The sequence below is a fragment of the Heterocephalus glaber genome, unplaced genomic scaffold (genome assembly GCF_053883595.1).
Source record: "Heterocephalus glaber isolate CG9 unplaced genomic scaffold, H.glaber_assembly_v1.0 deba00001447, whole genome shotgun sequence".
Taxonomy (NCBI): domain Eukaryota; kingdom Metazoa; phylum Chordata; class Mammalia; order Rodentia; family Bathyergidae; genus Heterocephalus; species Heterocephalus glaber.
The window spans coordinates 3,467,091-3,493,533 of NW_028258299.1; the positions used below are offsets into that span (position 1 = coordinate 3,467,091).

Consider the following 26,443-nt stretch of genomic DNA (forward strand, 5'->3'; position numbering starts at 1 on the left):
TGCAGATATGCACCACCATGCCTCTAGCATCATTAAAAAGAAAAAAAGCAATCTTTTATATTAAATTCTCTCTGTTAAGAACTACAAACATCCAGATATTATAGATAGATGAGCTAGGTAAAAATACTATAGACAGATAAGGCTAAGTCCTGGAGAGGGACAGGACAAAGGTGAAACACACCATAGCTACACATCAGCTAAAAACCAGGCCTCAAGATGACCAGACCCACAGATTTCTTCAAAGAACCAGGCTTCATAAAGCATAGATAGACATCGACCACCCTGGGGGTGACCAGAGACCTCTGGACCCACCGCCCCCTAGGAGAATCCTTGTTCTTTCCATCCACACTTGCTACATAACTTGCTTCCCAATTGGACCACCATTGCCTAAGTGACTGTACCTGTAACCTTACTGGATGTTCATGGCTGTGGCCCACGTTGTGCTCATGTGAGCTTCACCCTATAAAACTCCTCTGTAAAGTGGGGTCCTTGGCTACCCACTCAGGACCCCTCCTCCCCTCAGGAGCTTTCCTATCAATAAACATCTTCCTGCTTTTAACCTCCGTCATTCCTAGGACTCATTCTTTGATTTCTAAAAAATAAAAATTCAGCATATCATACAGTTATCAGGTTGGGAGATACAATATTTCATATTTCCCGTGACACAGACACGAGATCGCATGCCTGTAATTTTAGCACTCTGAGAGGCTGAGGCAGGAAGATGACAAATTCCAGTCCAGCCTGACTTCAATCCCCAGAGCCACCAAACAAAGTGCAGACCGACCGTCCCCAACTTATTTACAATGGTAGAAAAGCGGTCTCTGTCCCTGTCTCTGTCTGTCTGTCTCTCTCAGTGTTGGGCGGCAGCAGGGAGCTACAGTTCCCAGTTAGCCATGGGAGCTTTACTGCTGGTGGACAGAAGAAAGAAAGCAGAGTAGCAAGACCCACGTCTACTCTGCTTCCTCCTGGAGAACTCCTGCCCATTCATTTACAAAGCATCCCCCAGGTGGTTACATACCAGCCCCTCCACCTCCCAGGGTAACATTTCTGAGCCTCTGAGCAGTCACCAGGGTTAAATGAGTTAATGAAAGTGCAAGTACCTCTGCCCATTGTTTCTAGTGTCCTAACTGGGAGCACAGACAACCAACCGGGACTAGAGAAGACTCTTGCAAGCACAGCTAGCATCTAGGTAAAATTTACTTCTTTTCCTGTCAAACTCCTATCTTCCTTCAAAACCCAGCTGGAACTCACCGAGAGAGAAATAGGGCAAACAATTCCTTTCACAATAGCATCCAAAAAACTGAAATACCTAGGAATCAACCTAACAAAAGAAATCAAAGACCTCTTCTCTGAAAATTATAGCACTTTGAAAAAAGATATTGAAGGGGATATCAGAAAATGGAAAGACATCCCTTGCTCCTGGGTAGGAAGGATCAACATAGTGAAAATGGCCATACTTCCCAAACTGCTATATAGATTCAATCCAATCCCAACTGAAATCCCAGCAGCATACTTCATAGACCTTGAGAAAACAATCCAAAAATTCATTTGGAACAAGAAGAGACCCAGAATACCAAAAGCAATTCTAGGTAACAGAGACATGGCAGGGGGTATTACAACCCCCAACTTGAAACTATACTACAAAGCTACTGTGATAAAAACAGCATGGTACTGGCAAAGAAACAGACCTGAGGACCACTGGAACAGATTAGAAGAGGCAGACACAACTCCAGACACACTCAGCCACCTCATCTTTGACAAAAGAGCTAAACATCCTCACTGGAGGAAAGATAGCCTCTTTAATAAATGGTGTGGAGAAATTGGATTTCAACTTGCCAAAGACTAAAACTAGACCTATATCTCTCACCATGCAAAATTGAAATGGATTAAAGATCTAAATATAAAAACAGAAACACTGAACTGGCTGGAAGAGAGGTTAGGTAGAACTCTTGAAGACATCGGTGTAGGAAAAAACTTTATGAAAAAACCTCAGTTGCCTGTGAACTAGCACAAACAATCAACAAGTGGGATCTCTTCTAATTAAAAACCTTCTGCACAGCAAGAGAAACCACCAGCAGTGTGAAGAGACAACCCACAATGTGGGAAAAAATTTTCACCAGCGGTCCCTCAGACAAAGGTCTACTCTCTCAAATCTATGAAGAACTTAAAAAAAAATCAGACCTCCCAAAGTTAAAGACCCAATCCAAAAAATGGGCATCTGAAATGAATAGACATTTCTCAGACAAAGAAGTAGACATGGCAAATAAACATTAAAAAATGTTCAACATCACTGGTCATTCAAGAGATGCAAATGAAAACAACGCTGAGATTCCACCTCACTCCAGAAAGAATGGCTGCTATCATGAAATCAACCAATAACAAATGCTGGCGGGGCTGTGGGGAAAGAGGAAGACTGCTCCACTGCTGGTGGGAGCGTAGACTGGTGCAAGCACTGTGGACATCAGTATGGAGATACCTCAAAGAACTAGGACTGGAAGTCCCATTTGACCCAGCTATTCCCCTGCTGGGTGTCTTCCCCAAAGAATTAAAAGAATCATACCACAGTGATATATGTGCACCTATGTTCACAGCAGCACAGTTTGTAATAGCTAAAACTTAGAAACAGCCCAAATGCCCATCAACTGGAGACTGGATCAAGAAAATGTGGTTTTTTAATAAAATGGAGTACTACTCAGCCATCAAAAATGAGAAATTAGAGACATTTATTGCTAAATGGATGCATATCGAGCCATACTCTTAAGTGAAATAAGCAGGACACACGTGTGTAAATACTGAATTGTTTCTCTAGTGTGAGAAACTGAAAGTGTAAATAAGGACTAAAAGGTATAATAGATCATGTGAAACAGGAAGAAAAGGGGCAAAGGGGAGGGGAAGTGGGAGGGGTAGGGGAAAGGAAAGAAGGGAATGGAATTAATATGAGAAAATGAAAAATGGAAACAAAGTCTTTGTAAATAGGGAGGGATGGAGGGGTTGAAGGGAGGGCAGGGGAAGGGGGAAAAATAAGAACCAAGAGAGATTATGTAAAGGTGCAAATATCCAATGATGAATGTCATTATATTGTACATCTAAAATGTACCAATAAAAGGATATACAAAAAAAAAAAAGTAATAACAACAACAACAACAACAACAAAAACCCAGCTGGAGCTGGGAATGATACACACCCCTATAATCCCAGCACTTGAAGGCTGAGGCTAGAGGACCTCAAATTGAAGGCAGACCTGGGCTACATAGTTCACGGCCACCCAGGGGTACATAGTGAGACTTTGTACAAAGAAAAAAACCCAGGCCTGGTGGGGCGCACCTGTAATCCCAGCACTTGGGAGGCTGAGGCAGGAGGATCACCTTGAGTTTGAGGCCAGCCTGGTCTACACAGGGAGACCTGAGTCAAAAAAACAAAAAACTTGAGACTGGGTCTTGCTAAGTCACTGCCCAACTCATGATCCTCCTGTGCCTCAGCCTCCCGAGTGCTGGTATCACAGGCCACTGCGCCCAGCTTCTCCCAGTTTTTTCCTAACCTATGAGTACGCCTTTGCTGAGTACTCTCCGAGAGTCACTCTCTGGGCTTGATTCTGGGGGAAGCTGGGCAGAAACAGGCTGCCTTCAGGGAGTTTGGGGTGACTGGTGGGGAAAGCCGATAAAGGAGTGCTGCCCCCAAAGGGAGGGCACTGTGGAGAAAATGACACTGTGACAAACAGGCGCCCACTTGTAACCCTAGCGCTCTGGGACGCTAAGGCAGGAGGATTGGGAATTTGAGCCCAGTTTGGACAATTTAGCAAGCCTGTCTCAAGATACAAAAATAAAAAGAGGGCTGGGGATGTGGCTCAGTGTGAAGGCCCCGAGTGCAAGGTTGAAACCCACATGCAAAGAAAAAGAAAAGAAGGAGCAGAGAAGGCCTGCAGAAAAGGCCCCAGTCCTGCCCTCTTTTGGGAACCCAGCGGGCAGCGGGGAGGGAAGCCCAGGAGGTGCGCTGCACAGGCAGACTCCGCGGAAGTCTCTCCTGATGGAATAAGACCAACCCCACGTTAGGGGCGCTACGGAGGCCCCCCAGGAGTCAGCGCGGGGCGCAGCCGGCCCAAGTCCTCGCTCCTCCGCCCCAGCGCCGGGACGCTTGGGGAGTGCTGTCGGCTGCCCTCTGGCGCCCCCATCTGGCCATGGAGGAAAGGGTTGCAGGAGCCTCCCAGTTCGACCCTGCCGGGGGCCCTGCACCCCCGCGATCCTGAGGCTGGGCTGTGTCATCTCGGGCGGCCTGCGGTCCAGGCTCGGACCTTCCCCGGCACTGGGGCGTCTGCTCTCCTCCTGGGGCCGCGGGCCCAGTTCGGCCCCGCCCGGCCCCCCCGCACAGCGCAGGGCCCCACCAGCTGAGGAGGGGCGCCCAGAGGGCGCGGGGCGGGGACCCGGGAGGGGTGGAGCGAGCAGAGGGGCGGCGGGGTGACCTTCGGAGCGCAGCGGAGAGCGGGCTCGGAGCGCACTCGGGTGGAGGTGCCGGCGCGGTTTCTGGGCACCAGTCCTGCACGGGGCCTCAGATGTCAGGGGCGATCTTCGCGCCCCTGGAGGGCCCGGGCGCCCCGGACCCCGCGAGCAGCCACCCCCTCGTGTGCCCGCTGTGCCACGTGCAGTACGAGCGCCTGTGCCTGCTGGACTGCTTCCACGACTTCTGCGCCGGCTGCCTACGCGGCCGCGCCGTCGATGGGCGTCTGGCCTACCCGCTGTGCCGGTCCGTGTCCCCAACCCCGAACCCTCGCCGGAGCCCAGGTGCAGAAGGGGAAGATGAGGCTCCGCCCAGGCAGAAGAGGCTGGGAAGCTAGGGGTGGTGGCGCACACCTGTAATCCCAGCGCTCTGGAGGCTGAGGCAGGAGAATCTTCAAGTTGTAGGCCAGCCTGAACTACACAGCGAGACCTTGTTTCAAAAAAAGAAAAAAGAGTACAGTTCATTTCTCTGTCAGCCGGAAAGGACGCGGGGGGCTGAGGACAGTAACTACCCGGGGTCCTAGTGCGGTGAGCAAGCCGCAGGTGCGGGGTCCTCTGGCCAGGCGTCTGCGGCTTCATACTGTTGGAACTTGGCCCATCGTTGAGGGCACCGACACCTCGGTGTACGGGAGCCGCCCACCCGGGCAAGGCTGGGAGGGGTGGGCCGGGCAAGCCAGGCTGCTGTAATCCGAGCAGACCGAGCCCAGCCGCCTCCCGGAGCTGCTATTGTCAGCTCCTGCCTGGAATGCGAGCCAGCGCGGGGCGCAGAGCTGCCGGGTATCTGGAGCCGGCTGCCTCTTCTCCGCAGACACCAGACCGAGGTGAAAGACCCCAGCGGGCTGCCCCCGGGGGACCGGCTGCTGCAGTTCCTGGTGGACAGCTCCGGGCACGGTGTGGAAGCCGTGCACTGCGCCAACTGCGACCTGGAGTGCAGCAAGCAGGCAGGGTGGCAAAGGGCATGGGGGGCCCAGGTTCCAGGGTCGTCCCAGGATGACCCACCCAAGATGGCCCATCAGTGTGCTATCCGACACCTGCCTGGGGCGCACGCACCACTGTAAAATGTTTCTAGGTGCAGTTTATGCCCTCCCCACCAACTGCCTCCGGAAGCCTCACCCTGGCCACTCCCCCCTGCTGCTCTACTTACCCAGCCTCCGAGCCTCACTGTCCCCATCCGGAACCTGGGTAGATTAGAGTGCTGCCGTTCGGACTGCACCCCTCTGTCGCCAGACCGCCGAGACCGTGTACTTCTGCAACGCGTGCGGACAGCCCCTGTGTGCGCGCTGCCGCGATGACACGCACCGGGCGCGCATGTTCGCGTCCCACGACATCGTGGCCCTGGGCCAGCGGAGCCACGACGTGATCCAGAAGTGCAGTGAGTGCCGCTCCCGCGTGGGCACAGACACGGGGGGAGGGGGGGGAGGCCCTCCAGCAGCGCTGCACGCCGAGCCCTACATCCTGTTCTCCACCGACACCAAGTCGTTGCTGTGCATCCGCTGCTTCCGGGACCTTCAGGGGTAGGTAGGGGAGGGGGGGGCTGGGGTCTCAGACTGAGTCTCACGCGCCGCCTTTCGCAGGGACGCCTGGGCCCACTGCGTGGACCTGGAGTCGGCCTACGTGCAGGGCTTCGAGAGGCTGGAGCAGGCGATGCGCCACCCTGTCCCCAGGCCGTGAAAGCCTTGCAGACGGCCACGCGGGAGGCCATCGCGCTGCTGCAGGCCCTGGTGCAGGAGGTGCGACACAGCGCGGAGGAGGAGGAGGCCGCCATCCACGCGCTCTTCGGAAGCATGCAGGTGCCTGGGGGGGACCCCGAGTGGGGCGGGGACAGCAGTCAGGGGGTCCCAGGGGCCCCAGTGGAGTTTCCAGAATAGCAGGGCATGCTGGGCGTGGTGGCATACTCCTGGAATCCCAGCACTTGGGAGGCTGAGGCAGGAGGATCGCTCCGAGTTGGGCTACAGGCTGCCTCAAAAAAAAAAAAAAAAGAAGTAAACAGGTCCAGGGATTTAGCTCAGTGATTCTGCTGCCTGCCTTGCAAGTGCAAGGATCGGAGTTCAATCCCCAGTACCAAAAAAAAAAAAAAAAGGAAACAAAAAGCAAAGCAGCAGGGCAGCTGGAGCTGAACTAACTTGTTTCTCAGGAGTTAGGGTGTTCCAGAGATTAGGGTTAGGGAACCTCCAGAGGGTTCCAGGAGGATGCCAGGCCTGGTGTAGGCTGGGGTGGTGACATTAAAGGTGAGGGTCCCCAGGCTCCCCTCAGTGGAATGCAGGGAGGAGGCAGGGCTCTGCCACCCGGCAGGGCCAGTAGGTTGGAGAACCAGCCTGCTGCACCTGTCCCCGGGGTGGGCTGATGGGAGTGTCCGGCTGTGCCATGTTAGTGTCACCATCCCTCCCAGGACACCCTGGCCAAGAGGGAAGCGCTGTTGCTGCAGACTGTGCAGAGGTGAGTGGTGGCCGTCCCCGTCCCCTGGGCCTGGGCAGCCTCTGCCCACCTGGGGCGCAAGGCACCCTGGTGTCCCCAGCCAAGGAGGGCAGGTGGCACAGAGCCAGGAAGGCATGACAGGAAGGACGAGCGGGGGTCCCCATGGAGAGCAGCCCGATGATGCCCCTCTGCAGCCAGTACAAAGAGAAGGACAAGGCCTGCAAGGAGCAGCTCTGTCACTTGGCCACCCTGCTGCCCACACAGCAGGTGAGGGAGCAACGGTGCAGGCTGGGCGCCCTCCCTGGCAGGCACTGAGCACCACCCTCCCACAGGTTCACCCGGTCATCTGCTCCTCCTTCCTCAGCCTTGCCAACAAGGCTGAGTTCCTGGACCTGGCCCACGTGAGTCCCCAGCCCCTGCAGGTCCCCTGCAAGGAGCCACACACACACACACACACACACACACACCTGCGCACACACGCACGTGCACATCATACACAGGCTGTCAGCACTGCAGGCTGGACCGGGGCTGGACCTTGGCGCCCCGTCCTCCGAGCCATCATCTGCAAGCCGAGGGGGCAGGTGAGGCCTTCTTAGGACAGGAAGCCTGGGTGACCCTCCGCTGCAACAGAGGGCAGAGCTGTGCACGGCCCTGCACCCCTTTCCTTTGGATTTGGGTGGGGAGGTGTCCAAGCCAGTGCCAGGAGAGGGATGGGACCGCTAAGGGGCACCAGGTCAGATGCCAAAGATAGACTTGATGGAGTCCCGTGCACACCTGTGACCCCAGCACTCCAGAGGCTGAGGCAGGAGGATCCCCCTGAGTTCAAGGCCGGCCGAAACTACATAGTGAGAGCCTGCCTCAAAAAAATCTAAATAAATAAATAAGACTCGCTGGGAGGAAAGGGGGCTCCCAGCCTCTACATCCTGGCCACTCCCACGCCCTGAGCCCCTCGCCTTGCAGGAGCTGATGGGAAGGCTGCAGGGCATCTTCACTCGGCCACACCGCCTGAGGCCCGAGCAGAGCAGCAAGGTGAGGCGGCCGGAAGGCCTGGGCTTCGGTCCCCAAGGCGCCGGAGGCCGCCTCACCACCCTGTCCTGGCGCCCAGATCGCCAGCCACCACCGCACAGAGTTCGCTCGGTGCTTAGAGCCTCTGCTGTGGCCTGGGCCCCGCCGGGCTGGGGGCGGTGCCTACACGTGAGCCACGCAGCGGGTGGGGAAACTGAGGGGGTCCTGGGGGTGGGCTGGGCGCAGCACCCCCGGGAGGCCTGAAGCAGCAGCTGAGGGGCCTGACACCAGCGGAAGGAGAGCAGGGACCCCGCAGTAGTTAAGAGAAATGCTGGAAGTGGCACGCGAGTACCGGAGAGGCCCTGAGACTGGCTGGGGCCTCCAGTTCGTCCAGCCGTGGGAATGCACCTTGCGCGAGGCACTCTGGGCCTCCCAGGGACTTGCCCTCCACCCGCAGCGGAGACACTAGGGACAGCACCCATGTGGCCTGCCGTGCTGTGGTACACGTCCGTCCGTAGTCCCAGCACTCTGGGAGGTTGAGCCAGGAGGATTGCAAGTTGGCACCTAGCCAGGGCAATTTAGTGAATTAGCGAGATCATGGGTCAAAGCGGAAAGGGCTGGGATGTAGCCTAGTGTGGAGGCCCCGTGTTCAACCCCCAGCACTGTTACAAAATGGCATGTGGATGTGTGTCACTGGGTGGGACTTTCCCCAGTTCCTGGTGGTGCGGTCCTACAGCCAGGTTTTGGGGAAGCACTGAGTAGCAGGGGTCACCCTGGGGGGCTAGGGAGGGGAAGGCGCTCCCCCCACCCCAAGGATCCACACTGCTCTCTCCCCAGGCTGGCAGGGGGCTCGGGGCTCAAAGAGCTGCCTGGGCCTAGCTGCCCCCTCCCAGAGGAAAAGATGTCGGGGTTGCCAGTCTCGAAGCCCACGCCGCTGGCGGAGGTCGGGGACAGGCCCTTCACAGAGCACGGCCGCCGCTACGAGGACTCGTACCGCGTAGGGCCAGCCCGTCCTCACCAGCGCGCACGCAGCTCCTTGGCGCTGCCTGCGAGCGAGGCCCCCCGCGCCCAGCACAAACCCGAGCTCAGGCCGCCTCTGCGCGCAGGGCCTGCAGGGGGCGCTGCAGAGCCTGAAGGACCAGGTCCAGGAGCTGCCCCGAGACCTCACCAAGCACCACGCCCTCATCAAGGCGGAGATCATGGGCGGCATCCTGGGCCCGGCCCTGGAGCTGGACGGGCGCATCGCCTGGGAGTACGCCTGCACCGCGGGCTTGCGAGCCGGCTTCCGGGAGGGAGCGGCTCCCCGAGGACCAGCCCCACCACCCCTGCCTCCGGACGCCCCAGGACAGGACGGAGGGGAGGAAGAGGGAGGCCCCCAGCTGGCAGGGTCTGGGGCCCCAAGTCTTCGCCAACAGGAACCACGCAGGGGTGGTGGCGGGGACCAAGGGGCTCTCAGCGGCCACGCGACCAGTGCCACAGTGGACACTCCCACTCGGCGCGCATCCAGCGTCCCACTTGTCTCTTGCGATTTGGGAGGAGTCCTACCAGCCAGCGGCTCGGGAGCAGGAGATTTACGAAGGTCCCCGAACCCCGTGCACATCAACGGCGGGGGGCGGGGGGAGCCACTAACTGGCCGCACGCCACGCCCTGGGCTTGGGTGCCACGCCCTGGGGATTTCGAGGCCAGGGTGTAGTAAGCAGAAGCCTCACCAGACGCCACAGCCTCTATTCAAGAGGACCGCAGGGACAGTGGGGATCTTCACACGGCCCCAGGCTGGAGAATAAGAGCCTGATGCCGCCTAGATTGACCGCCCCTGGCCCTGGCCCCCCAGCCCAGCTCCAGGGCCTCCTGCGGCTGAGGCGGGAGAACGCCTGTCTGACCACCATCACCAGGCAGATCACACCCTACGTGCGCTCCATTGCCAAGGTGAAGGAGCGGCTGGAGCCCAGGTGAGGCCAGAGGGTGACGGGGGAAGTCGGTGGGCCAGGTCTCCAGGGTCCTGAGACCAGGTGGTGCGCATCCCCAAAATCCTGTCAGAAGCTGGGTGTGGTGCTGCACGTCTGTAATCCCAGCACTCGGGAGGCTGAGGCAGGAAGATCACCACGAGGCCAGCCAGAACTGCATAGTGAGACGCTGTCTCACAAAAACAACTGCAAAGGGTCACAGTCCGGCCCCCTGGGCTCTCCGGCCAGAGCTCCCCTGTGGTCCACTCCCCTCCAGCATCCCCCTTCTGGATGTCCCTGCCTCAGTGTCTCTGTGGCCCCAGCTCCAGCAGGGGGCAGCAAAATCTCCATGCTGCCTGCATGTAGGTCTGCCAGCTTGTCTCGGGCGGGGACAACCTGACTCCTTTTCTAACCCTCCCATTCTGTCCCCGGCAGAGCCAACCGTCCCCGCCTCCTTTGGCCTGCCACGCAGCTGTGACCTCTTCCAAGCCTGATTCCCATTGCAGCAGGGCTAGTGGCCCTGCCGGGTGTTCCCCTAAGGGAGCCACCCTTGCCCCGCCCTGCACCACCCTGGAAGCTTCCGGCTTCCGTGTCCTGTGTTCTCATCGCTCGGGTCCTAGCCGGCCTCAGCAGAGAGGCCCTGGAGCACCCTGGTCAGTGTGAGTCTTGCTGGTCGTCACTGTACCACACCAGCCCTGTGGTGTCTTCCTGGACCAGCACATAGCTTCCAGGAGAGTCAGACCTGATCTCCCTATCCACTACCACAGCTGGTGGCTGACCAGGCCCTAGCAAGCCACTGGACCCTGGTAAATATTCCAGGACCAAAAAAGGCTCTAGAGAGCTTGCTTCAGTATTATTTTTTGGAGACAGGATCTCGCTAAGTAGTTCAGGCTGGCCTTAAACTGTGTAGCCCAGGCTGGCCTCAAACTCCTGTCTCAGCCTCCTGAGTACTGGAATTACAGGCACGAAGCTCACGCGTGGCTCTCAGTTGGCAGTGAGCCTAAGGCCACGCAGCAGCCTGGCTCTGTGGCTTCCAGCATCCAGGTACCTGCTTCCTCCCCCCAGGTTTCAGGCGCCCGGGGACAAGCTGTCAGAGAATCTCAGCCTGTACGATGACAAGAATGGCAAGGCGCTGGCCAAGTAAAGCAGGTGATCGATTTTAGAGACAGGCACAGGATAGAGGAAGCCTGTGGGTTTCGCTGCCCTCTTGGGACCCCTGCAGGGACCAGCTCTGTGACCTGGCTGGGCCTCTCCACTTTCTAGCTGGCAGATGTGATTCTGGTGGGACCACTTTACAGTGATAAAGGCATGTGACTGCTGCTGCATTCCTCACACCTCGGAGAGCTGTAGCTCTGACCTCCAGTGTTAACCGTGCCAGAGGCAGAGAATATGCAATAACACATCTGGTAGTTCTGGCTGGTCCCAGAGATCTTCCTGCCTCAGCCTTCCTGGTACTGGGATTACAGGCTTCCACTCCACACCCGGTTTACCAATCAGGTAGTTACAGGCTGGTCTGTGTCTGGCTCTGTACAGAACAGGGGAGCCTCAGGGTGGGGCGGCATCATAGTCAGGGCTGGAGGGGTCTAGAGGTTGTCGATCTGCCTAGAATTGGTGTGGTGGGGGCAGGGCACCCACCGAGGCTCAGGACCTCGATTCAGGATGCAGAGCTTGGTGTCCTCCTGAGCCCCTGCGGTCTGGAGACAGCTCTGCTCGGCAGTGAGGAGAATCCCTGATGGGCCCTGGGCATGGCCGGGCCCCCAGGGGCCCAGAGAGGCTCCTCCCTGGGAGGGAGGCGGGAGGTGGGAGTCGATCTGCTCAGGCGCAGCCATCCCTTAGGAGTGATCCTGGAAACACTGCAGACAAGAGGGAGAAGGCAAAGCACCGGCCGCCCGCGGCCTCCAGGAAAAGGCTGTGGCGAAGATCAGCAGTCATCGCAGGGCCAAGCAGAAGAGTGGGGGTGGCGAGCCCACCCGGAGAGGGTGCCTGACTTAGCAATGGACCTGAGCACCCAAGACTGGGGCACTTAGATTGCACCCATTAACACCCTTCCATTTTGCAGTCCTAGGTTGGATGAAACCCAGGGTCTCTTTACCAGTGAGCCATCGCCCCAGCTCCGCACACGCAAGTGTGTGTGTGTGTGTGTGTGTGTGTGTGTGTGTGTGTGTGTGTGTTCAGGCTGGCCTTGAACTCACGGTGGAGCCCAGGCTAGCCTCTAACTCATGCTGATCCTCCTGTGCCAGCCTCCAACTCATGCTGGGATGACAGGCAGGTACCCTGAGGCCCAGCCGGTCATTTGCTTACAGGGTAGTCATGTTGTTAGCCCCGGAGACTGCAGGGCCAGGCTGCTCCACCTCTCTGTGGTCCCATGGCGTGAAGTCCTGGTCCTGTCACAGCCACAAGCTCGCCCTGGGCCTTCCCAGTCCAAGCAGTGCACGTGCAGGTGACAGCCCCTGTGGCCCTTCGCCTGTCAGGTGTCCAGGCTCCCCCTGCTCAGCCACCGGCATGACAGGCTCTACGCACTGTGGAGCACCGGCCTGTGGTGCAGGAATCTAGCTGCTCCTGAACCACAGCCCCACTGCTGGCTCAGGGCCTCGGGTGGGTCCACCCAGGACCTGCAGTGGCTCGGCCAGGCAGAGCTCGGGAAGCCGGGAAGGCTGCTGGCAGCCCTGTGGCACAGGATGCCCACCACAGCCTCTGGTTCCAAGCTACCATTACTCTCTGATGTGCCCCTTGGGTAGGTAGGATGCGTGGCACAGCAACCTTTTGTTTTTTGAGACAAGGTCTCATTGGGTAGTTTAGGCTGGCTTTGAACTCACTGTGTAGCCCAGGCTGGTCTTGAACTTTAGGCAATCCTCCTGTCTCAACCTTCTGAGTGCTGGGATCACAGGTATATGCCACCACAGCCAGCTATCAGCAACCCTTTTTTTTTTTTGTACTGGGGATTGAACTTGGGTGTTTGCACTTGCAAGGCAGGCAGTGGAACCAAAAGAATTTGTGGAGTGATTTTTTTTCTCTTTTTGGTACCAGGGATCGAACTCGGGCCCTTGCGCTTGCGCAGCAGGCAGTGAAACCACTGAGCTAAATCCCTGGCCCTCAGCAACCCATTTTTGAAGTCCGTTATTCTTGGTAATTTTCCATTTCTACACAGTACCCTTTAAATTAAGAGTAGCTTAGTAAATGCTTTAAAAAGTTAACTTCAAGTTAAAAATGTAAAAGCTCTGGCTGGTAATGTAGCTCAGTGGCCTGGCAAGCGCAAAGCCCTGAGTTCAATCCCTGGCACCCAAAATAAATAAATAAAAGCCTTGGAGGCCACAATGATCTCCAGCCAGTCCCGTGTTGAGGAGATGTCCAGCTTCATTAGGTTGTTTGAACAGCGCACAGGCCCTGTGACCAGGATGGAAACACAGTGCCGAGGTTCACACCCGGAGCATCAGAGCCCCTCAGACCTGCAAGGCGCAGGGAATGCAGACTCCTGACTGGCCAGGGGCAGGCGCCGGCTCAGGCTGGCAGCTCTGGACATGCCACGCCACCACACTGCTGCTCTTAGTGAAATCAAATAGTTTTATTGATTTAAGAACTGGGAAGCATCATCAGTATCTGTGAAAGAAAATCCAATTGAAAATACTTAAACATTTATTTCTGTGTGTAAACGGAAGAGTAGAATAATTACTCTGTAAGTCCCTCCCTGTGGCGGGGGCCCCACGGCGGGAGGGGCAAGGACTTCCCACAGCGACAGAGAGGCTGAGGTTGCCTAAGCTTGCCGAGCCGCTAAGGAAGAAGCAAAGTACAGTGGGGGTCGCAGCTACCTAAGGCAGCGGGAAAGTGCAGAGGGGGACAGGGCTCGCTGGGCCCTGAACACGTTGAGACCAGGGAGCCGGACTTACGAACCACTTCCTGTCACACCAGTGACGGGGGTGAGCACACGGCAGCAGTTCCCAGAGTGTTCTGTGGGGCTCCGGATGCGGCTCCCACCAAGGAAGGGGTGCTGGGGCTGCCCCGGCTCCTGGCGGTAGGAGTCGCCACTGCCTCCTGCAGGCCACCACCCAGAGCACCGCCTGGCAGCAGTGGCAGCCAGGGCTCCACTGCATGCTGTGCAGAGCGATTAGGTCTCTGTACTTAGCACCACACCAGAGGTGGCCAGTGCTGCGCTGGGTGGTAATGAGCGTGGGGATGCCCCCTGCCCATGCCCCTGGAATACTCTTTAAAGCGGAACAAGACACAGAGCCGTTTTCCGTGGCACTGGCGTGAGGCAGCATTGCAGAATCCCAAGGCCTGAGCCCCTTCACTCCTGGGTCTGGCATGGAGGCAGGCTTTCTGGCCTCTGGCAGATGGAGGATGGCATCAAAATGCCAACACCCCGCCTCACCATGCACAATACCAGAGGCCGTCATTAGCTGGTCCCCACCCATCCGTCCATCCGTCCGTCCATCCAAGAGGCAACCTCACAGCCCCTTGGGAATGGACGCTGCGTCCAGGCTTGGATGCAGCCAGGAAGAACATTCCCTCAAAGCCGCTCAACTCCCAACATCTCGACCACACCTGCCCCAGCCCAGCCCTGGTGGGTGGCGTCGGCTTCAGTGACTGTGGTCTGGGGAAGCTGGGGACTAGTTCGCCTCACATTCCTACACTGAGTGATGTGTGTGACGCCCCCAGGCCTGGCCCCCTCTGGGGGCTTGGGCCCTGCAAGCCCCTCTGAGGTCTCAAGAGCTGATGGGTCTGAAGCCAGCAAGGGTGGTGCTGGTAATCAACAAACCCACTGAGCCTCTTTGGTATCTAGAACAATGAGAAAATTAATGGAATCCAGAAATAAGCAATGTTTCTGAGCTGGTAAAACACTCTTGAATATACACACTAGGAATCTGCTCAGGTAACCAAACAGCACGTTTGTGTGTAGCTCTTACACCACAGAACCGCACCATGTCGCATCTGAAAGGCCAGACACTGGTACGAGGTCCTCACAGCACCCTGGGAGGTAGGTGGTATGGGTCCCACTCCGCAGATGGGGAGCTATGCACGAAGGGGCTGGCAGCTCCTCCAAAGCTGGGCGGGAGGCTCACAGCAAAACCCAGTTCCCCTCCGTCCAGGACTCACCAAGGATTAAGCAAGGGCCTCAGCTCTGTCTGACCTATAAACCCAGCTCCTCTCCATGAACCTGCGGGATGAAGATGTCAACAGCACCCTGGCTGGGAGGATGTGCTCTATTCAGATTACGTACAGGAGTCGACTGCCTGCTCGGCTTATGCGCTGGACCCCCTTAGGAAAGGCGCTGGGGCTGGGGCTGGGGCTGGGGAGGGTGTGACTATGACAGCAGAGAAAACAGAAAACAATGCTGGATGGGTGGATTTAGACGGGACAAAACACAGCTGTGGGAAAATGGGAATGGAATCCCAAATAAATGGACAGCAAGGAATTTCAATGTCTGCATAGAGCAGGCATCCACCAAGCACTTCCTGAATAAAGGGAGTGACACATGTGTGACCTGCCTGTCACCGGTAACAGGAGGAGAGCAGCAGCCAGGACCCCGGGGAAGCTCACAGGGCCCATGTCACCTGAAGCCACCGGCCAAACTGCATCAGGGCCTGTGCTCACTTGCTGGCAAACACAGGCTGGAGCTAGGAGGCCCCAGGGAGCCCCCATTCATGGAGAATAGACGTGTCGGTGTGGTTAATTGCATGAGGGTCAAGTGTTAGGAGGAAGGGTCTCCAGCTACAGAGATGTGCATGCATCAACGGACACGACAGAGGTTAGAGCTGCACTGTGGTTTTCGGTGAAAGGAAAGGTTTTCAGTGCATTTTTACGCTGACACGAGGCAACACCCACCGCCCTCTGTGCAGCAGATGCTCGGCTGAGCCGTGTGGGCCTCTCCCAAGGCCTGGACGCCACACGAACACAGGGTGGCCCCGGGAGCAGCAGGTGTGGGCCAGGTCCTCACCTGGTCACTTGGGAAGGGGCACTGATGAATATTGCTGTGATCCGCTCCGAGTTCCTCCTAAGGCCTTCTGACCATGTGGTCTTGGGTGACGCCGCAGAAGGGTAGTTAGTGACCCAGGAAATGATTAAGAAAATCCGTTCTGCAGTGGCCGACCAGAGCGCTTCCGTCCTGGCGGTCGGCCCCACCTGGCCCCATCATAGCTCCACCTTGACCCCCTTTATGAAGGGCAGGCCTGTGGGCACCCGCCTCTTGTACTCTAAGTAGTCCTCTCCAAAGAAGTGGATCAGCGAGATCTCCTCTTCCTCAGTCCGATCTCGGAAGAAGCGCCACACAGTCAGGGCATAGACAACGCCACAGATGGGGTTACACAGCATCACCTGGGCAGGAGACAGCGAGGGGGTCAGGGTCGGAGTGGGCCAGTGGCTAAGCGCCTTTGCCGCTCTCTACTTGTGGTGATCCTCCTGCCTCAGCCTCTGGAGTGCGGGCCTCACAGGCACAGGCTGGCACAGGCTGGCACAGGCCAGCACGGCCGCCAGCACCTGCCTCTGATAGCTGCAGGGCTTCCTGCCGTGGGCACAGGAGACTCAGTGATGGGGTTTCTGGGACCTGAGTGTCATCACCAGAACTCAGGGCATCACATCCCTTGTGGCTGGGGTTTTTCCTGCTGTTGTTGTTCCTCTTGGGGGAGAGCCCCAAGCCACGGGGCAAGAGCGACCTCTTGGATTCCAGCCCTCAGCTCAGGGCAAGGGAGCCCTCCTGCCTGAGTGTGACAGCGGGGGCCAGTCTTGGGCCCCAACCCCGGACACGCGTGTCCTGCCTTCGGCCCCACTGCCGGCTCCCGGGGCTGAGATTCTGGTAGCCCAGGTGAGCTTCCAGAATCTCCTCCCACAGGTCACTTGGTCCCAGGCAGCTCCAGGGCCTAAGCCTTGGCCAAGACGTGCCTGGCCTGCTGCGTGCAGCCCCCTGTACCCCTTTACCTGCCTCACCTCCTGGGCTCCTCTCCCCACTGAGCCAAAGCCAAACAGTCTGTCCAGGCCGACAGCCTGCTCCTCAGAGGCTGCCTGTGCTGCTGGGGCCCCCGCTAAGCACCCCGCCCACTGCTGGTGCTGAGACCCAAGAACCAAGAAGACACCTCGACTTCTCTGCACTGCGTACCGATGCTTCCTCTGTCCCCAGCTCTGTGCCAAGCCCTTCACCACCGAGAAGCTACTCGACACACAACAAAGCTTCCCCGTGATGTGTGAGGGAGGAAAGGCAAAGCAGTGAGCGGCAGACGATGAAGGCAGCCTGGCCAGTGACCCCAGAGCTGGTGGCATCACCCCGGGGACACGTGGTCCTTTCTGGGCACCCTTGGGGGCTCGTGTGCCAGTCCCAGGCTGCACAGTGCTGTTCAGCCAGGAACTCGATCCAGTGTCAAGGCCAGCGTTGCCGATAAGACAGGAACAAAGCTCTGGAGAAGGCGAGGGAAGGGTTAGTGCAGTGGACCCTCGAGTTACAACCAGCCTGGTATACACACAACATGAGTTATGACCGAAAGTTTAGTTTTAACTTATGACCATGTCTTGAGTTAAAACCCAAATGCCAGCTGCCTGTGCTTCCAGATGGTCTCAGATACAGACTTAACCCCTAAAGAGCTCTGGAAGGAGCATGACAGCATCCTTTCCTGTGTGGGGTTCACTGAGAAACCCCGGGCCAATGTCTCTCTGAGGACACTGAGATCCGCCTGTGCACAGGAGAGAGACTCTGCAGGCTGAGCAGAGGAGCCTGAGCCTTCAATTGTCCAACCTGAGTTACACCAGCCCTCGGGAACAAATTGAGTTCATGAGTCAAGGGTCCACTGTGTAGGAAAGGCAAGCTATTTATACACACAGGTGCTGGGTGCAACGTAAAAGACACCTGTGGCCTAAAAGGTACGAGGTAATCAAGCGTCTGGGGTGACTCACATTCACTGGCTATAACCAGCCTGTTCTCAGGGAATGTGGCTGCCAAGGTGAGAGTACCAAAAGAAGTTTTGTTTTGGTTTGTTTTGGTTTTTGCGGCACTGGGGATTGAACCCAGGGCTTTTGCACTGAGCTGCATCCCCAGCCCTTTTCATTTTTTATTCTGAGATAAGATCTTGCTAAGTTGCTAAACTGCCCAGCCTGTACTTGAACTTGGGATCCTCCTGCCTCAGCCTCCGAGAGTGCTGGGCTTACAGGCGTGCACCACCACACCCGGCTAAAAATACAATTTAAAAAGAAATGGCGTGCAGCTATCTGTCCCTTCTACACATCACTGGGGCTCACCAGAGTCCTTGGGGATGCCAGGAACCTTGACTAGATTTCCCCAAAGACGGAATGCATGGTCCAAATTCTATTCACGTTCCCTGGCCAAGTTTTCCTAAGTCCAAGGGTACAGAATCAAGGGACAGCCATAAAGGAACAAGGGCTTGGCACACCTGTAATCCCAGCACTCGGGAGGCTGAGGCAGGGGGATTGCCACCAGTTTAAGGCCAACCTGGAGTACACAGTGAGTTCAAGACCAGCCTGAACTACATAACGAGACCCTGTCTTAAAAAAAAAAAGACGGCCAGGGATTTAGCTCAGTGGTTTCGCCACCTGCTGTGCAAGCATAAGGACCTGAGTTCGATCCCTGGTACCAAAAAACAAAAACAAACAAACAAGGCCCACGTCCTGGGATGGAACAAACCCCCACACTCATTAGCCTAACCTGAAACCATGGCCTCATAAGCCCGCTTTCTGATGCAAACCCACTGAGCCACCCATAAGTGGCTGAGGGAGCGGCCTCCCGTAACCCCACCTCTCCTCCCCCGCTGGGGTGCTGCAGATCTAGGTTAGGAGGCAAAGGGGTATGGCAAGGAGTGGCAGCATGGAGAGTCACCAAGGCTGTATGATGCCCAGATTTTAAGTATGTGGTAAAAACCTTAAGGACTAAGTTTATTTTCTTGCTAGGTGTGGTGGCACATGCCTGTGATCCTAGCACTTGGGAGGCTGAGGCAGGACTGCTGTGGGTCTGAGGCCAGCCTGGGCTACATTAACAAGACCCAGTCTCAAAAAACAGGTACATAGCCAGACCCTGTCTAAATAAAAAGAAACACGCCAGGGAATACAGAAGGAGACCAAGAACCTTATGAATACAGTACGAGAGACTGAGTTCTATCTTTCAAACGATGAATTTTATAGCCTATCAATTATATTTGGCAACCAGTGTTGTATCTGACTCCATACCTGGGTTCCAATGCTCCAGTAGAACCAGCCCACGTAGGAAGGGTGCCGGAACCAAGCATACACCCCGCTTGTCACCAGCGTGTGGGTGTCTGACTTCTCATTCTGCACCACGTGGTTGAAGTTGGAGCCGGCGGTGAACATGGCAGCCTTGCGCAGGCATTCACCAAAGACCACCATGAGCAGCCCCATGGCACTGAGCCAGGTGATCTGCTTCAGCTCTGCAGAGAGACACATCGGGGACCTCAGGAGTGAGGACAGCAGACTGTTCAGGCCCCGCTTCGCTGCTTACAGGGAACAATTTGCTTGAGGACAGAAGCACTAGAAAACACACCCCAGGGCCAGGGATTTAGCTCAGTGGTTCAGGCGCCTGCCTCGAAAGCAGCGGCTCAAGAAACCGCAAGGTCCCAAGTTTGATCCCTGGTACCAAAAAAAAAAAAAAAAAGAAAACGCGCCCTGGGGCTGTCAGTGTCTGTCAGCATAGTACAGTCACAGAGGAGAAAACAGAGCACTGTAACTGCAAAGCAGTCTCCCCCTCTGGGCTCACAGCCACAGGCTTGTGTCCTTCTCTTTGGGACAAGTCCAGGTGAGAAAAGCGAAGGACCAGGTTTCTACCCTGAAAACTGGGAGCCACATCCATTGTTTTCATCAGCTACAGGAAGTCTGATTTCAGAGTGGGCTCCACAGGCAGAAGTTTCTGCTAATAAAAACTTCATGTGAGATTTCCCCTGTCACAGAAAATGAACAGTCAGGGTACACCCACCTCGGAGATGTCATTTTAGATGGTGCACTATGTTATGCAAGGATTAAAGCAAAAGGTCAACATGTCCTCGATTTGAAATCCAGAAGCGGAATTCTCAAGCGGAGCCCATCCTTTATAAATAGCTTAGTGAAGAGGACAGAGGGCTGGGGACAATCACCCAGGGGAGATTAGGCCTGAAAGGTGAAACAATGTCACCATCCTGCACGTGTGCAGCGCCTCTCTCGCTGCCAGCAGGGAAAGTAGGGCACACTAACCTGGCCAGAAGATATTTTCAAGGGTGAACTCTATCCAAGAAGAAAGAGCAGCAACAGTGTACTCCAAACTGTGATTCAGGAGGAAGGAATCCAGGGACAGGCTTTTGGGATTATTGACAGCTGTCACCAAGTACTCAGAATAGTGGAACAATGACAGCGAGCACACATACCTATTTAAAAAGAAACAGCGGTAAACTGGGGCAAGGGAACCAAGTTAGCCAGAAGTAAAAGTAGATCTGGATCTGAACTGTCCCTGGTTCTATGATGAGGTCCTGTTAAAATCTGCCTGTGGGGACACCACGCACCCGGATGCATAGCATACTCCCTCTGGTTTGCACAGAGTGGGGTTTTAAATGGAGTTGTTATGATTTTGAATGTCACAGACAAAAACAAAAACAAAAACAAAAAAACCCCAAATAATCTCCATAGGTGAAGGAGATATTACAGGCCTTTATGTCCTTGTAAAATGACAATATAGATTTTTAAATGAAAGAGAAATAGCAACATAAAGTAGTGATGTATGTTGGAAACAAAATTCAACAAAACTAATAAAATAATTTCAGCAAAGAAGGATTAGATGGCTCAGCATACTGATAATAGGAGATAAAGCTCTTTACCTTGAAGCCATGGTTCATATCCAGGTCAGAGACTGGAAGGCTCAAGGGACTGAAATCATAGTGTAGGGAAAAATCCTACTGTGGCTGAGGGGGTGCACTAGCCGTGACCTAATAGAAATTGGAGATGGAAAAGGCTTAGGAAGGCCAGCCAGAGTCTTGCCCCTTCCCATCACCGAGGACCTGCAACCCCTTCCAGGAAGGGCTTGGCACCTCACTGAATGCTGGGTGAGGGCACCTTTGTGGACAGTGCCCTCTGTTTGTCTGCAACAGGTCGACCAGTGGGCACACGCGTGCAAAGTCCGAACTGTGCACGTCTAGGAGGAAGACAGGAAGGACCCTAAGCAGCCTTCTGCCTGCCCATCAGAGGGAAGAGACAGGGACAAGGAAATGCCACTACTGACCCTCTGCACTGTCCACCCTCGCCTCAACGCCATCACCCCCCAGGACTTCTCACCAGCCAAAGTGATTCCAAGAGGACTGGCTGAAACTGAGCAGCATGCCACAGCCGAACACAAAGCCCAGGAAGCAAGCTCGGATGGCTATCTGAAACAGACCCAAAAGAAGCCGGTCACCGGCTGTTCTGAGTCCAGAACCAGCCTCCTGACCCTCCTGGGTCACTGGCAGGCAAGGGGAACCCATGTACACAGGGGTGAGAGTGTAAAGTGGGGCCACCTGGGTTTCAGATCCTGCACCAGACCGCTCTGGCTATGAGGCCTTATATTTCAGCTCTCTGGACCTAGGTGTGCTGAGACCACATAGTAACAATCCTACGGGCTTTTCAGGACTGCTGTGAGGACTACCCGTGTAACATTGTAGCTGTCATTATTATTATTACTGCTATTATTATCAGGTCTGTAGGAAAACTGCTTTAAACTTGTTTATCCGGCTTGAGCCAATGTTCCCAAGTCAGCGACTCTGGTCGGGACACCCGAGTCTCAGTGCCACCCACCTCCAAGAACCTGGGCCTTTGACCTCAGCCTCGCCACTAGGTGAGCCCCCACACCTGACATTACATAAAAGAGCCCCTGGGCTCGCTCGCTCCCACGCCCCGCGCATCTGCCGCAGCTGCTGAGCCGCACTAACTGCAAGGTAACACCCACGGCCCGGAGGCGGGGTCGCTCCCCGACTGAGGACTACGCCCGTGGGAGGCGCCCCGGGCCTGCGGGAAGGGCGCCCAAGCCCAGCGAAGTCGCGCGGGACCCCCGCCCTGACCCCCGCCCACCCGGCCGCGACCCCGACTTCTGCCTGCCGGGTCCCGATTCTGAGCGCGACTCCCGCCAGTGCGGTGCAGATCCAGAGCCCGGCCCCGACCCCGGCTCCCGCCTGCCCGAACCTGGTAGCGCGGCGGCCGGTAGAGCAGGAGCAGCAGCGCGTTCAGCCCCGCCACGTAGAGCGCCAGCCCGGTTCGGCCCTGCAGGCCGGCGCGCGTGAGCAGCGGCAGCGCGAGCACCGAGGCGCCCAGCAGGAAGGTGGCCAGGCTGAGGCGCGCTTCGGAGCCCGGCGGAGCCCGCGCCGCACAGCCCGCCATGGCTCAAGGCGGCGGAGCAGCCGGCGGCGGACAGCGGGCGCGGACGGTAGCCCGGGAAACCCGCCGGCCGCGCCTGCGCACTGCGCCGTTGACGCTGGCCGGGAAGGGAGCTGCCCGGAACTGCGCGCCGCCTGCGAGCTCTCGCGAGAATGACGGCCCTCGAGGTCGGTGGCCCAAATTTGGCAAGAATGCCCCGCCCCGCCCGCCGGCCCCGCCCGCCGGCGCCTGGGCACCCCTTGGCCCTGGCGGCTCGGGGATGGCCCGGAGTTGCCGAGGGCGTCTGCCACGAGAGAGCCCCAAACTCCACAAAGCTCTGTCTCGAGGAACAACTCGCGATTAGAAATGACCCCGGCCCCTCTTCGCCCCCGACGCCCTCGGTGCGCCGGCGGCCGTGCTGCCGGTTCCCCGCGCAGAAGGACGGGGGCGGCGGGGCGGCTGTCAGGTTCCGCGGTTTCTACAAAAGCAGAACGCAAAACTTTGCTTTGAGATCCCGATTTCACTTGGGGGAGAGAGAAGCACACACGTGAGTCTGGGGAAACAATAGAAATGTTGCCACAATGATTTAAAGGTGGTGCCTTTAGATAAACACTCACCGCTTTCAACTTCTAACATCCGGGCCACTCAGGAGGCTGAGACAGGAGGATGGCAAGTCCCAGGCCACCCTGGGCAACTTAGCGGGACCCTGTCTGAAAAATATAACAGGGGTTAGAGATGTAGCCCAGCCCTCCCTGGTTTCAATCCCCAGTACCGCAAAATAAACTCATTTCTTTATGGAGAGTACATTCAAATTCCTGCCTCCTAGCTACAGTGTTTTGAGGTATGTATTGTATTATTATAGACAGCTAAGTTAGGCAGTCAGACAGGGCTGGGCCCTGGAGGGAGTCAGTGTAGAGGATGAGAATACATCACAGCTGTGGCAGCACATCTGTTGAGGGCCAGGCCTCAAGATAAAGACGGAATGACCAGACCTCCCCAGGGGATAAGCAATATACTATAATTAGTATTACCTGGTCCAATAAAGTCTAGCTAGACATCAGTCACCCTGATCAGTCACCTGGGTGAACAGGACCTTTAGATCCATTGGGTCCTAAAAAGCTCTTTGTTTGTTTTTTTTTTTTTTTGGTACCGGGGATCGATCGAACTCAGGTCCTTGCACTTGCGCAGCAGGCGGTGAAACCACTGAGCTAAATCCCTGGCCCAAAAAGCTCTTTGTTTTTACCATATACACTTGCTACATGACCTGGTTTCCCACTGGATAATATTACCTAAGCAGCTGTACTTGTAATCTTATTGGTTGATTATAGTTTTGACCCACCTCGTGATCTTGTTGATTATAGTTTTGACCCACCTCATGGTTTTGCTCTATAAAACTTCCTCTGAAAACAAAACAAAACATAAAACAAGAAAAACCTTCTCTGAGAGGTGGGGTCCACAGCAACCCACTTTGGCTTCCTCTCCTGTCTCTCAGGAGTGCTCTCTCTCTCTGTCTCTCTCTCTCTCTCTCTCTCCCTCTCTCTCTCTCTCTCTTTCTCAAATATTTCCTACTCTTAACCTCCATTGTTCCTTAGGATTCATTCTTCAATTTGGGGGAACACAAACTTCCTATACTCTTTTTTTTTTGGTACTGGGGATCGAACTCAGGACCTTGCGCTTGCCAAACAGGCAGTGGAACCACTGAGCTAAATCCCTGCCCCATCACAAATTTAAACTCGGCATATCTGACATCTAGCAGGTTGGGAGTTATATTATTTCCCCTATATTAGTATCACTATTAATTACATTCACCCCCAAGCTATAGGACACTGGACTCTATTCTTACCAAACAGTAGCTCTGTAAAGGTTGATAACCCAGGGACCCCAGAGAGCTGCAGAGGAGAAAGGCTAGTAAGGAACAAGCTAGGATAAACAGTGCAGGGTGGGAGAGAGAAGGCAAGGATGGGATGAGCAAGAGGACCCTGGAGAGCCTGGAGGCAGGAGGGCTCCAGGGCCAGGGGCTGCATGGAAAAGATGCTGGGGCCAGGCCTGTGTCCCTGAGGAATTGGCAGGGCCTGCTGCTGGAAATGGGGGCAAAGCGGGGGCTGGGGTTGGATTTGAAAGACAGAGGCGGGGCAGGGACAGGCTGGAGGGCAGTGATTTGAGAGTGGAGGCCACAGTGTGAACCCTGGGTCCAGCCCCTGGTGTCTTCTCTGTCCCTGCAAGCCCTACTGTCCGGGAACGTGATGGGGTGTGGGCACGCGCTGCACCCCGGCTTTGTGACCTCGGAAACTCAATTCTGTGAACTTCCATTTTTTTTTTTTTTTTTGGTACCGGGGATCGAACTCGAGTCCTTAGGCTTGGGAGGCAGGCGGCAGAACCACTGAGCTCTGAGCTAAATCCCCGGCCCTGTGAACTTCTGCTTTCTGTAAAATGAGGTCCTGCTTCCACTGGTATAGGGTGATATTTGTTCTCTAACGCCTGGTACCATGCCGAAATGGTGCCCAAGAGACGTTTGCTAAACTTAGGTGATGGAAATTGGAAAGAGAAAGAATTTTGAAAACCAAAGACTTCGAGTTGCCGTGCCATTTAAGGTGGCCTGGGTTTTACTGTGACTTGGGGTTCTCCGTCCTCAGTTTCTTAAGGCTTCCCCGGCTGGGACCTCTCCTCTGCGCCAGGACGCCTTAGGGCCACTAGAGGGCGCATGTCGCACCTTCAAGTCGGGGAGGGAGCTTGGCCCTTGGAACGCCAACCACTTCCCTCGGGAAAAGCGCCTCCTCTGTCCCAGAGCGTTTGTTCTCCATACTCGTAGGGCCCTGGTTTCTCTAGAGAGGCTGTTGCCATTTTCCCTGGGGCATGAAGCAACGTGTAACCAGACTGGAGAGCCGTCCTGGAGATGGGAAAGGAAAATGGACGGACGCAGACTCCACCCAAGCGGGGCCAGACTCCGGGGAAGCACAAGTTTTAGAAGCTGTTGGAGTTCCTAAATCTGTCAGGGCCCAGGGCTTACTGAGCAGTGATGAAGGAGAGACTAAAAAGTAAATTGGTGCACACCCAGGCATGCATGTATGCACCGAAGCCGTCACACACAGAGGTACACACGCGTGCACACAGGGAAACGCAGACTACCTACTTTCCCACCAGCGAGGAAAGCAATCTGATGAAGCCAACCCACGGGGTGAGCACCCTGCTGTCTGGATTCAGGGAAGGACAAACCTACCACTAGAAAGAAGGGGGACGCACTCAGCCAGGGTATGCCTCCTGGCCTGGCCTTGTAAATAAGCATTTGAATGAGTTTTGTTCTAGTTGCTTCAGAGAGGCACAAAGGGAGCCCTTTCTCATGCAGTGGGGTCCCTCTGCAGCCCCTCCCCCTCCCCAGCCTGCCGTCCTGCCACTGGCTAAAGCTGCTTCCCTCCCTGGGCCCCAGTGGGTTCCCCTCTGGTTTTAGGCAGCCCTGAGATACTCCAAGTATCTTAAGCCACCTGACACTTCCAAGGTGAACATGAAATTAAGTTTCCAGGTCTTAAACAGTGTTGCTGTTTGAGCAAGACAGAATGGGGGGGGGGTAACAGCCAGGAGGGGCAGGGCATGGGCGGGATGAGACATTCTTGCATCTCATTGCTGGATAACCGAGTACCTCAACCCAGCTGACAGCTTCCCTGGGTGCAAGTTTGCTCCTGACTCTTGTGTTATCCAAGCAGGAAAAACATCCCGGAAGCTCACCTCTCCCTCCTCCTCACCGATGTTTGCTAGGTCGGTCCTTTGCTGTTGTTGTTTTAAGACAGGGTCTTGCTATATAGTTCAGGCTGGCTTTGAACTCACTGTGTAGCCCAGGCTGGCCTCAAACTCACAGTGATCATCCTGTCTCAGTCTCCCAAGTGCTGGGATCACAGGTGTGCGCCAGCACATCCAGCAGGTCAGTCATTTTTAGAGGGCCACTCTGCAGCAACTAGTCACTCACAGGTCTTTGCCCTGTCCAGGTGAACACGTGGCAGCCAGGAGGGCAGTGGGGAGGCCCTAGCCAGCTTGGACTCTGCTCTCCCCAGGAGACAACCCCAGTTTTTCAAAAGTTTCCTTTGGATTCCTCTGGCCATTCGTGCTTGGAGGACTGAAAACCCCTTCTCTCAGTCTAGAAACGGTAAATGGTGCGTGATGTAGAAGCCCACCAGCCCAAAGTGCCTAAGTCATGTGTGCACAAAGGGGCCGGGTAAATATTTAAAGATTAGAGCCAGCTGGAAAGAGACACAAAAGGCTGGGACAATGGGGGTCTCTCGGAATTCACCCTCCCGAGCTGGGCCG

General features: G+C 55.9%; 2 protein-coding genes across 2 annotated transcripts; one reads left to right on the top strand and one right to left on the bottom strand.

Moving 5' to 3' along the window:
* Positions 1 to 4,503: 4,503 nt before the first annotated feature.
* On the top strand, positions 4,504 to 13,328 carry Rnf207 (ring finger protein 207). Its single transcript, XM_087214601.1, is given in 16 exon segments — positions 4,504 to 4,737; positions 5,299 to 5,431; positions 5,718 to 5,862; positions 5,923 to 6,004; positions 6,065 to 6,137; positions 6,140 to 6,280; positions 6,880 to 6,926; positions 7,100 to 7,172; positions 7,238 to 7,306; positions 7,866 to 7,934; positions 8,011 to 8,099; positions 8,748 to 8,907; positions 9,017 to 9,201; positions 9,437 to 9,489; positions 9,742 to 9,859; positions 10,919 to 13,328. Coding segments are annotated over 16 exon segments (1,707 nt in total). The 5' UTR covers positions 4,504 to 4,546; the 3' UTR covers positions 10,998 to 13,328.
* Positions 13,329 to 13,394: 66 nt separating this feature from the next.
* Positions 13,395 to 22,317, bottom strand: Icmt (isoprenylcysteine carboxyl methyltransferase). The gene is made up of 5 exons (XM_004863730.4): positions 21,977 to 22,317; positions 21,098 to 21,186; positions 20,027 to 20,196; positions 19,013 to 19,230; positions 13,395 to 16,162 (listed from the first exon to the last, which is right to left on the bottom strand). The coding sequence occupies exons 1-5, from the start codon at positions 22,169 to 22,171 to the stop codon at positions 15,980 to 15,982; spliced, it is 855 nt and encodes a 284-aa protein (XP_004863787.1). The 5' UTR covers positions 22,172 to 22,317; the 3' UTR covers positions 13,395 to 15,979.
* Positions 22,318 to 26,443: the final 4,126 nt, after the last annotated feature.

Excerpts from the sequence above, each read along its gene's own strand:
- Icmt (XM_004863730.4), bottom strand. The coding sequence starts at position 22,171 with ATGGCGGGCTGTGCGGCGCGGGCTCCGCCGGGCTCCGAAGCGCGCCTC. Across the intron at positions 20,197-21,097 it reads TCTTGGAATCACTTTGGCTG|GTATGTGTGCTCGCTGTCAT; the intron begins GTGAGAAGTCCT and ends CTTTTTAAATAG. Across the intron at positions 16,163-19,012 it reads ACTGGAGCATTGGAACCCAG|GTGATGCTGTGTAACCCCAT; the intron begins GTATGGAGTCAG and ends TCTCCTGCCCAG.